General features: G+C 34.7%; 1 protein-coding gene across 6 annotated transcripts in view; it reads right to left on the bottom strand.

Moving 5' to 3' along the window:
* Positions 1 to 12,476, bottom strand: part of DIAPH2 (diaphanous related formin 2) — a 146,510-nt gene that overhangs the window by 33,475 nt on the left and 100,559 nt on the right. For all 6 annotated transcript variants that reach the window (XM_052672766.1, XM_052672768.1, XM_052672769.1 and 3 more), the window contains 2 exons: positions 7,667 to 7,802; positions 526 to 615 (listed from right to left, as the gene is read on the bottom strand). In XM_052672766.1, the coding sequence (XP_052528726.1) occupies positions 526 to 615; positions 7,667 to 7,802 (226 nt within the window). The remainder of the gene's footprint in view (positions 1 to 525; positions 616 to 7,666; positions 7,803 to 12,476) is intronic.

Raw genomic sequence — 12,476 nt, 5'->3', positions numbered from 1 at the left:
AAAAGAGAAAACTCAGCAGTTATTCAACTTTTTCTCAAATTTTCTCAAAAACAAACTTGCAAGATGCAATAATTGTTCAGAGTACATTTAGGGTACATTACCTTCCTCAAGAAAGAAATTCTACTCTATTGTAATTTGACCTTAACAACTACACCCAGGACATCCTCCAATGAAATTGGAACATCTAAGACTACTGCTTGAAAATGATGATCAGCTATGGGCCCAAACTCTCACTGTAAGAAATTAATATTTTTCACAGTACCGCCCACAATTAATTTTACTTCTGTTTTTAAATATCAGAACAAACATGCAGTTCTAAATGGCATTTCTAACACACCAGGAACTTGTTATATTTTAGAGCTTATTCTTACCTGAAGATTGAGCTACAAACTTAAAAATCAACAATCACAAAGGTGAAGTCTGCTGAGTTTTCACACTGGCTCAATGGTTTTCTATGAGAACTGTTTGCAAGCTGTTCTGAAACAGCTTTTGTCCACTCAGTTTGTAACTAAGAAAGCATCTTACCTCGTGGTACACGCTTCCTGCGATCTCTGAATGCAGCTCCTGACTGCAAGGCCTCGAGGAGACTATCCATCACTCCAGTCTCATCACCTTCTGAGAATAGGAGAAAAATATTAATCTCAATATAATTGAAATAAGATTGTTAAAAAAAAAAAAGAAAAATGGTGTCACTTCTATGTAACATTTCCAAATAACAGACATATGCTTTAACGTAATGGATGCTGTCAGTCCTTTAGTTATCACTACCTAGCTTGTGTATGATGCTTTATTAATCAAAATTTATACCAAACCTACTTCTCTTTAAACTTAAAGACGCATTATCTTATACATTATTGATGACATCTTCAGCTGCTGGTAAATGACTGCTGTTTCACTGCTAAAATACTTGCAAGACTTCCCTGAAGTAGAAACAGGTCACTTTCCTGATTTACACAATGTACATGGAAAACGTGATGAAACTGAATGCCATAAAGTTACATGTTGTAGTACTGCATATTTTTGTGTTGCCTTCTATTTTTATGATGCATTGAATCCTTATAATATGCAAGAATACATATGCCCCATACTACATGGCTACACATCATAAACAACAAAGATGAAAAAGACATGCAGGGAAAGGAGGAGTTGCACTACTTAAAAAGCAGAACTCTCTTCTATTAAATCACTTTACATATCATTGCTGTTTTATGCATGCCTATCACTGCCACTCCCTCCAAGCTTACAGGGTGCTTTTGAAGCCCTAGACTTCACAAAGTATTACGAAAAGTTGGGCAGAAAGATTTTTTTTTTTTTTAAATGCATTTAAGTCTCCCTTAGCATTTCAGAAATAGAGGTCAAAGAACCACAATTTAGCAATATGATTGATGAATGTTTCTTTTCCTGTTCACATCTGTATTACAACCCAAAACTAAAATATTGATTACACCCAGCAGATAGGTGGGCATTTTGTTCAAGTCTCCCAGACTTTAAGCTAACAGAGATTTCACCATCACAAGGTGAGAAGCTCATTATTTTATGCAAAAGACTTGCATTACAGTAAAACACTTCTGACTTGCACAAAGTGTAGGAGGTTAAATGTAAATTCAGGCTCTCAAGTGTTTAAGTTTAAAAGCAGTATATTAATGCAAAAGGTATTCTCTCTAGTTCTAGTTACATTTAGATTTATTAGACTAAACCTAGACCTGATATAAGAGCACACAAATTCTAAATGATTACCTGGTTCCAACTTCTACATTGTGATCAACAGTATAATTACTCAGTAAATTTAAATTATATATCAATGTAATTTAAACCACTACATATAATATGCCACACTCAAAGTTATCTTCAATGTCAGATGCAAGGAAGCAGAGCAAGAGTAGCAACCAGAAGACTGAAATACCAGGTTTAATTTCATTTCTTCCAAAACTCTTAAAAAAAAAAAAAAAAAAAAAAAAAACTTATGCAAAATGAGTAAGTAAATTAGCTTCTCTTGGGTCACACTCAACCATAGAACCAAAGCTCGTCTAAAGCACACACCATAATTATCTTTGTGTGCCTTATGTTACAGATGTTCATTTATTGATATATTGTTGGTTCTGCATTAAATTTATTTTCTGAATGAAAGATCTGTGAACACTTTGACCAAACCAATATACTCCAAGTTGGTCTGAAAAATTTAATGAACAGTAAATATGATTGTAATACATACATAATTAGTTCATAGGATAACAGAATCATAGGATGACTTTGAGTTGGAAGGAACTTTAAAGATCATTTAGTTCATTAGAATATTTTATGCATAGAAAAATAATAACATTCAACTTTTTTATGAAAGTTGGCAGAATTTATTTAAAAAGATCCTTCAATACTTCATAGATGTTTATGCAGCCTTCCACATTTTCTGCTGAGTGTGTCATTCTACCTGCTAATTACCGCAACTGCTAAAAAACGCCTTATTTTTGGAATATCAAATATACAATTCAAAGAGACATGAACTAAGAAAGCTCTGAAACACACTGTTGAGATTTTTAACTCCTCACACAGTATATTAGTTCTGATCTCACTGCCACATCTCAATCAAAGCTGTGGAGTGATTAACTGGAAACTGGACAAGGTATTGCATTTTTAGTCAGCCTTCATTAAAATTCTTATATAAGAGGATTCAACAGAAGTTTCAGACTTGATCCATAATTCTTGCCAAGATATTTCACATATTACCAGTTATCACTTTTAGGTTTTTTTTTTTTTTTTTTTTTTTTTTTTTTTTTTTTAATACTTCCTATAGTAATTTGCAATCCTTCACCAGCTCCTAGACCCATTTTCTATTTCAACAGAGTTCCTCGGAAACAGAGAAACCATTTCAGCTTGGTGATGAAGACAAAGCATTTCCATTGCTACCACTGCTTGTCTCTTTTGTAATATGATCCTTAAGATAAGTTTACTGTCATTTTGGCCAATATTATGCTTCTTTACTGTCTCCTGACAATTCTTATCTAAACCTCCAAAAGAGATCGTGACATGCGTATCTGCCACAATTAAACGCAAAGTATCATTAAAGTTCACAAAAATATACCGATAAGCGATCATTCTTTTGTTAGCCTGAGAAGCAATAAAAGCTCCAGCTGAGCCAGAACAACAGGGCGTTTTGGTTTTGAACTGCTGCTAAAATATCATATTGTAAAAGTGAAATTTGTTTTGTCTATTGCAACCCATTAAGTTTTTAAAATTGCTCTTGCAATTAAGAGTGCTATAGAGTGATCATGATAGAAAATGTGGCAGTGCTCTGCTGAGAGATTACAAACCATGAGTGACAACTGTACACAAAATCAGAGCTCTTATATAAGAATGGAACTTTAGATAAGAATGGGAATTACGTATTTAAACTCAATTGCCTTTGCTTCAGTAGCTGTTCTTGGACTTCCTGTTGTGGGACAATTATTTAAGAAACTTGACTAACTCTAGAGAACAGACTATAGAAAGCACTCAACTTGCAATCATAACAGATCTCAGTCCCTGCATCTGAAACATGGCTCACCCTCCTGCCTATTTGATTTCTTTAGTTCACATTCGTGGCAACTACTCTGAAATGAAAAACTTCAAGATGTTCTTGTTTCTCAAAAGTATCCTTTGATTTGTTCACACTGACTAGGTGAAGATTACTAAGGGGATGCCCACATATTTTTTTTCTATCACATTTTGGCCCTTATTAAGAGGGTTTTGTTAAATACCATGTTAGGTAATGCATACTGCCTACCTATCTTCTTTCCGAGGTGGTTTCAAAATTATACTTCTAAATAAATTTTGCCAATGTACTGATTTGAATTTTACTATTTCTAATGAGCATTTCAACAGCAGAACCACCAAAATGGTTCACTGCTCTTTTAAAAGTCAAATGTAAGTTCTGTACAAACTTTGAAACAAGAGTTTTCACTCAGAATTACTATCAGAATTCTGAATTGCAAGATATTCACTTAAAAAGGTCAATTTTCAGCATCTTTTGGCAACTGTGTCTGGTGTTTTCATATATTTGCATTTTATTCTTTTGCTATAATCATTCTGCAATCATTTTGTAAGCATAATAAGTATCTTCAGGAAGCAGTCTTCCTGAGCATTTTCCACTGTAATACAATCACATGGCTGTTATTTACTTTTTAATTAAAAGGAGAGCAATTTAGGACAGTATTGACTGATAAATGAGCCTATATCTCATGTCAGTTTACACAAGTCAAATTCTCACTTACATACCAATTAAACTTATTTATAATAATCTGACCTCAGGCTTACGTAAAGTTAATAGAGTGGGAAAAATGTACTTTGTTGTATTGTTAAGTTAATAACAAATGGTTTTGACAAGCACACACTTTTATTTTCAGAAAAAGTTGTAATGGTCAAAGTCTATCTGAGCAGGAATACATTTAATTGAAATGCATCAGCAGTATTCCCTTGGATTCATTCTGAATAGACTTTCGCCCCTTGTAAAGGATGATTTTCACAAGCACACGCACACAAAAAGGCTTCAGAGCGTATTGGCTAAATCACTGATAGGAAGACATTGCCTCTATATGGGCAAGAGTAGCAACCAGAAGACTGAAATACCAGTAGCTACAAAACATAAGAAAGAGGGCCAAATGATATCTAAAACAATTAAAAATATCTACAACTAAATATCTACAACTAAATCACATGGCTGTTTAAAAGGTTACAGTATAAGTAACTTTTAATTGAAATAATTAGCAGATACACAAGACACAGCACACACTCCTCAGTTCTTTTATAATCAGAAAATCCCTCTAAAAAACGGTGCGCAAAACTCAAGTTATCAGAATGAAACCAGTCTTGGGACTACATCTGGAGAGAGATAGTTTTCTTACATGTTCTTGTCCATTTTTTTGTGTTTAGTTTTCCAGCTATTTTAATTTAAATTAATTGTGATCTCCTTCAATTAGTATGTAAAATACCCTAATATCTACTACTCTTCTAACTAATCTTGTACTCATCAATATCACAAAAATTTTTAGATTTCATGGCCAGGACAAGAAATGACCAACGTTGGTCATAAATTCGTTTTGGAATGACCATAACAAAAGGAAATACTGAACAAATGTACCACTCTGTAACAAAATATTCACCTAAACATTGAACAGCTAAACAATGGACAGGACATAATTGCCCATCATAGTGCCTTTAGAGAAAAATTCACAAAAGCTACCCTAAACTCAAGACACCACGCTGTCTAAACCAACTCATTTGTATGGATATTCATCCCTGTTAATACCAAATCCACTGACTTCAACTGAAGAAGCAAATGTCATTAGAACTGAATTCAAAAAAGATAATAGCTTTTAGAAAGGTTTAATGTTTATCTTTGATTAACTAAGAACCCAATTAACATTTCTGTATCCATTACCATGACTAGAAGAAATAATGTTCATATCACTAAGTTTTCTTGAAGCAAAGATAAAATGGATACATGCTGGATAAGTTGTTCATTTTATTTTGGAAGGCATATGCACAATTTGTCACCTACCAGTCTGTTTTGGGTTTTGTATAAAATACCTATATTTAGATACATGCATCTTTTAAGACGTAGAATCACTTTAGCTTGTATAATGTTGTCCAGTGTAAATCACTTTGAAGCTTATATGTAGCTGAGAGATTTTCTGTAATTTTACGTTTCTCTTTATTGATTTTGGAATGTTTAGCAGGATTTGCAGCAATCAGTTGGCACAGCATTTATAAGGCACCTCAATTAGACTAGGTACTCCACAAAGCAGAAAGCACTAGAGCTAGCTGAGCAACTTGGTCTTTGCAGTGTTGTCAATTTTTAAGCTAGGAATTACACAGGACAGTTTTTGATCCTGGCCACACTGCAGTTTTCCGCTCTCTCACACCAAGAAAAAGAAAAACAATTCATTTTGATTTGGATGCTTTAGGGGCCACAAGAAAAAAAAACTGCATCTGCATTACAAGCTAAGAGCAAGAGAGTGCTTATGGAACTATACCACAAGAGGCTGGAAAATACAGAAAACGTAATAGTCTGACCTGAAATACATTTTTTTTTTTTTTTTTAAATTCTTGAACAAACAGCTGAAGAAATGAACTGATACACAGTTAGGTTAAAACACCCTTTGGGTGAAAATCACCTCGTCAAAATGACAGCTTGAGAGGACATCTGCCTCCTTCCTCTAAGTCTTTTGTATCACATTTGCTTAGGGAAATCTGTGATTATTTAAGCAGGAATGAGGATAGAGACATAGGTATATCAAGGAAAATTAAATAATTGATAAAAAATTAACAGTATCAATATCCTGGAAACTAATGGAGAGAGCGTTATCATCCCATTCCACTCCTCCTAGCATGGAAATAGAGATGTAATATGCAAGCCAGATATTTCCATATACCTCTTATTAAATATTGGAAAAACAACAACCCTATTTTGTAAGTATTAAAATAACTATGTCACCAAAGTATTAGTAAGTTAAATGAGAGTTTCCATGCCTTTGGTAACAATTTATTCATGTATCTGCCGTTTCAATAATGAAGAACTAGAACAAAATTAAGCTTCAGTTTTACGTATTGATAAAAAAAAAGGATTTTAATGATGAAAAGCAACACATACTATCAGCATCCCAAGGCATCTATGTTGCTATTAAGCAGTCTATTCCTCACCTCCTAAAAATTAACAGATGTAGTCAGATATGCTCTCACACTGAGCTTAAGAAACTTAAAAAGGTGTAGCCTTGATCAGCGTGCTACAGCCCCTAAACACAGACCAATTAACTGACAACACTGTCCAGGTAGGCTCCTCATTCTTTTCAACAGCTAGTAAAATATACTAGCATACAGTATCTTCAGTGGTAGTTAAAACTAATCACTCTCAAAGAATCAAATGCCTTCAAGTACTGGTAGAGGAAAGAGAGATCAAAGTATTTCTAGGATTTTCTCATCTCTTGGTAGCACATCTACAACATCAATGTTTCTACAACAGATGTCTGTACAGGCCACCTTCACTAGAGTCAGAGACACAACTTGGTGGAAATCTGCAAATGACGACTATCAGGGCCTCCTCATTGCTCCTGATTTCTTGTTATTTTTTTTTTTTTCTTTGCAGCCTCACATAAAATACAGTTTCCTCACAGCTCACAAGCTCAACACTCTGCATTTTTATCATGCTGAAATGCCACTCTCTACTTAGTCACTGAGCTCAATCAGATTTTCTAGCTCATAACAGGACTGTTGGGAGAACATCCATTGTAACACAGACCCTTCAAGCTTGAAAAGAAATATGTTAATTGCCACAATATCTTGATTATAAAGATGTTTACAGAATGAGATTAACAACAAAGCAAGTAAGATACTACTTCTTCGAAAGAAATCCATATGAAAAAAATCAATTAACCACAACAAAGGAAAACAAGCCAATAATTCACAGTAAAATGACTCGAAAGGAACATTACACATTAAATGACAAATGGTAGAACCATAACAGCAGGTAGGCCAAAATAAAACACAGTTTTTACTGAAAAAGTTAACCTTTCTTTCCTGCTTACAAAACAGACAGCAAGTATTTTTCCTACCGACCTGGAACAGTCTTCAGTTTTTTACTCCTCTGGGTTTTTTTTTTTCCTTTTAACAAACTGCTATACTAAAAATGATGCCTTACCTTTGTTCATATCAAGCAGCCGTTGCTTCTTTTTCTGTCTCTCCAGCCTCTCTTGCTCAGCCTTTTCTCTTGCCAATTTGGCTCTCTTCATTTTTTCTTCCAGTTCTCTTCTTTTGTTGTTTTCTTTTAACGCCTCCTGCATTAAATAAAATGAACAAAGGATTCTAAATTCCAAGGAAGACTACACAAAATAGCAAAACTAGCCTTGCTCATACAGGTTTTCTATTCATGTCCTGTATGCGAAAAAATAAAAACTAAGAATTCCAAGCATGGTTAGAAATCTTCAAGAGAACATGATTTACCACACTATTTATACATATTAACATTATTATATAATCAAAAGTATAAAAAAATGAAATAGCTTTGCATTTTGGGCGAATGAAAAGTTGCAGAACTGGTTTGGTTTTAAGTCTCATTTAAATCAGTATCTTCATTTTCGGAGGAGTGAAGATGCCACTTCAAGGGTTCACTGTGATACAGTACCATAGAGAGCTATTTAATAAGGGATACTGCTTTGCAGAGATGGTGGAAAACACAATTACCATTGATATTAATCTACACATGCACATGAAAACTGGATTAAGAACTGGACTTGTTGTACCTAACGTATCTCTGTGTTTCAGTAGAATGCAGATATTGGATATCAGTAACAAAAATATGGAGTTCCCACACTTTCATTTAGCTTTTATTTGGCATACCTTCATCATCATCTATCCCTACTTTTTCCAAACTCTTGAGTTTTATTGGAATTCTTATTATGCAGAACAACACATTACAAGTTATGTTATTTTTGAGTATTCAGTGCCAGAGGCAGCCTCTCTGTGTAGGTTCATACGATAAATTACCTGATCACTAAATGGCAGCAATCAGCTTAATACTGGAAAAATAATTCTGTAATTTACTTTGCTCTTAAAGGAAAAAAAATCACCATTTTTGTTACTGCAAAGAAGCTTAACAGTGACAAAGCATTAACAGGTTTGATAAGTATTTACTAAACATCTATATTTATATTTTTAAGAGCAAAAACTCAGACTAACATCACAAAGAAGTCAGCCAGAATTAGAAGTTTTTCCAACAGCTTTGGGAAAGGCCTCAAACAGTATTAATCAAGATACTGCCTTTTAAAAAGATTTAATGGCATGGAAAACCCCAAATCATTGACAAGTGAATCTCAAAAAAATGTTTTTTTTTTGCTGTAGATCATTTAAGATCCTCTGTTCTTCTCTTGATGCAGAAGAGCATGCAGTTTGAGAGGCTTCCCCTTGACTCCCAGCACAAAGTTTGATGTTCCCCCTTGTGTTTATTAGGATTCACTGAAATAAGGCTCTGTTATCCAGCACAGCCAGTTTACAACTTGGTTTCCTTATGAAGCAAATGAAATATTAATGCATCTCATACTCTGTACATATCTTAAGTTTTGACAGACAAACAGATTTTTGCACACCAACATGGTTGTAAATAGACTCTCAAAAGTAAATTATTAAAAACGAGAAGAAAGAAAACAAACTGTAATGCAGATATCGCCTAGGATGTTAAAGATGCAGTTGGCTACAAAGCAGTCATGCACTGCTAATGAAGGCTGTCTGTGATCCCTCAGGCCTTCCCTAAATTTCCTTTGCACTAGCAAAACATGTGATCTGAAGTTCCAAGAAATAAATAACAAACACACAGAACTTTCTTCATCATTACTCCGTGAACTCAGATTAACTGGCAGTTCATCTATAAAAGCAGAGCTAAGACACAGCAGTTTGCTCAATGACGCACTGAATTTCCTAATTGAGCAGGTATAAAACAACAAAAAGAAAAAAACTGCTCAGGATACTGCCCTATGTTTTGTGCACCACAGCCATTATATCTGACATGAAACATCTTTGGGATGCTGTCACTGCAGATCAAGATCGCTCAGGACCAAGGCCAGTATTTGCAGGACCACAGCACTTGCTGCTCAAAGACAGCCCTCAGCTGTGGGACCCTGTCACAGTGACACAGCCATGCCTGGGAAGAAGGATAAAGCTGAGGTACATGAGAGGCACTGCCTCAAGCACAGTCACCTGCCTGGCTTACTACACTTTACATAGCACACAAATTAAGGTATGTAAATGTGCATATCACCTTATGTTGCTCATTAAATACAGCCCACTGGTTCGCAGCTGCTACCTATCATCATGGCTTTTAGGCTTGTCTGTGCCAGCAAGATGGGCATCAGGCAGCTCTTTACCAGATACGTGAGGGTTTGGGGAGGGTGCAATCAATGTTTCTTCATCATTACAATGTCTTCTTGCACCCTACTGATACTATCACAGAGATGCACTTTATCATCTTCCGTTTTTTTCTTGAGGCTTCTCTTACCTACTACTTCAAATTCCATTTTGACAGAATAATCCAACTCTACTAGCTTGCTTTGTATTTTTCTAAAATTGATAAGCAAATATAAACTTGAGGAAATAAACTGCTTTAGCACAACATCAGCAAGCTAACTGAAGATGCAGTAACAGTGATCAATCAAATCATAATTAAGACAAATGAGTAGGTTCAAATTACCAAATTGATAGCTTAATATGAGATATGAGCAAGCAGAACAATGAACCTGAAACTAGATGAAGTGCCCTTGTGAAAACTTTAAGAGCTCAGATTCCTATGAGTCCAACACTCAAAGACAGCTTTTTAACTACAGTGATAAGCACAGATGTAAGCATCTGCAAATAAAAGCATCTTCTGTGAAAGGGTCTCTTTTAGATTTAAAATCTTGCCACAGGGAGTAAGTCTATCGTTTACATGAGCTCAACATCTGGGTTAGATTCACAATTTAGGTACAGTGATAGTCAAAATCCCAAACTATGCTTGCTTTCCAGAGTAGAAGGAAGATTTAAAATCCTCATTTAAATTTTATAAGCTTCCAAGATAATGCCCAGGAATAATGAGATGACTCAATTAGACTTACTGCAATCAGTACTAACTGGACAGTCAGCTTAAAATTTTCAAATGCAAGAAGCTAAAAAACCCTATTTTAACCCTATTTTCAAGATCTAGAAAGCCTAACTTCAGTTTCTAAGACCATGCTTTTCCCATATTACTTCAGAAAAAAATATTTAACAAAAGGCTTTGCTGCCATGAAATATGACAGCTGTTGCTTTTTCTCCAACCACAAAGCTCTAACACCACCAAACAAACAAATCTGCCTTGCCAGAAACAAGTTTCAATTCCATCTGTATTGTCTAATTGGCAACTACAACAGCCTACACTTGCCTGTCTTCAAGTGCTTCCAAAGGCAGAGCACTATAACTCACTTTTTATTATCTTTTATGATGTCACCTTTCCCTTAAATATTATATAAAAGGTGGCCAATTACCTAACAGCATTAACAGCTTGTTAATAAAGGCAATGAGTTACCACTTCTATGTGAATGCTTCTGTTTCCAATTCCATTACTTAAAAACTTTTCTGGCCTACATCCATTTTCTGATTTATCATGTTAAAAAAAACACAAAAATATTCTCCTAAGCACAGAGTGGGTGTGCTTTCAGAGAAGAAATTAGAGACTTCATAAAAAGTTTTCTTTTCTTGTTTGGCTGCGCTTTTTTTGTTTTATTTTTTATCATCTTTAGAAAGGGGCAGCAAGAGCTTGCTAATATGGACAATGTTTCAGTTTTGATACTGCCTCCTGGGATACTTTGCTAGAGAAAATACTTTTTGTTGATCATTCTTTATTTTTCCATAGCTTTCTTCTAGCTAGAAGAAAGAAGCTGTCTTTCAGACACATTAAGGAACTGCTATTTCTTAAGCAGAAGGGAGAAGTTGTATTCCCAGACAAACAATCAGGGAGAACAAAAATATACATCCGTTCTTTAAAGCCACTTCTGAATTACACACTCAGTTGGTGTGAAACCTGACAATTCAGCTTGATTTTATGTAGTCTCTAATAATAAAGCATATGATTAGATATTAATCTATGTGTTGCATATTCATTGATTTATATTCTCATAGCCAATGTCTCACTGTATTTAGGGAACACACGAAAAAAGTCAGAGGGAAAAAAAAAGGACCTGCATCATACAGCTTAACACTTGCTTTGAAGCAAACAATTAATACAAAGAAAAGGACTTACATGGACATTTACAGTCTAGTTGCTGAGTCTATTGTGATAAAAAATATTTTATTTCTGATGGCAAAATAACAGATGTTTTGTTTCCTGCCCGCTATGGAGTTTAAATCTTACAGAACCTTGACAGACCACAATACTTGTGGCCCAATAAAAAGTGTCAGCTTACTGATCATTCAGCATGTTGTAATATCTTTTGGGGAGTTCCGTTTTCTGGATCTTTTATCTCAGGTTTACCGTAAAATATTTCAGCTACACACTAATGATTTGTGAATCAATAGACGCTACTGATAAAAAAGGGCCGTTTATTTCAAAAGTCTCTTAGAAGGAGCCATCTCTCATACTGCTAACTGATCAGTTGTTCTTATCTACTTTCCTGATAGTACAATACAACCCTTTATCCCCATGTACATTTATAACATAATAAAAAGGCTTCCTTATTCAAAGAGGTGCATCTGTACAAATGCCTTCTGGGAGAGAGAAGTAGTCACATTCCACTAGATAGCAAAAATATCATTTCAGTGGAGGAAGAAGCTTTACTGTATTTCATAATATATATACTTACAAATGCCTAGTTTTCCTTTCTTAAATTTTACCTCCCCAAATTTTACTCTGCTACTTAAAATTTACCTTTAGGACTAAGTGAACTAAAAGGGGAATCCACTGGGGAAAAACTTGAAAGACTTAACTGTTACTTAAGGGAAACAAAATT

The sequence above is a fragment of the Tympanuchus pallidicinctus genome, unplaced genomic scaffold (assembly GCF_026119805.1).
Source record: "Tympanuchus pallidicinctus isolate F22 unplaced genomic scaffold, pur_lepc_1.0 scaffold13, whole genome shotgun sequence".
In the NCBI taxonomy this organism is placed as follows: Eukaryota; Metazoa; Chordata; class Aves; order Galliformes; family Phasianidae; genus Tympanuchus; species Tympanuchus pallidicinctus.
This window is presented reverse-complemented; position numbering and strand designations above follow the sequence as displayed.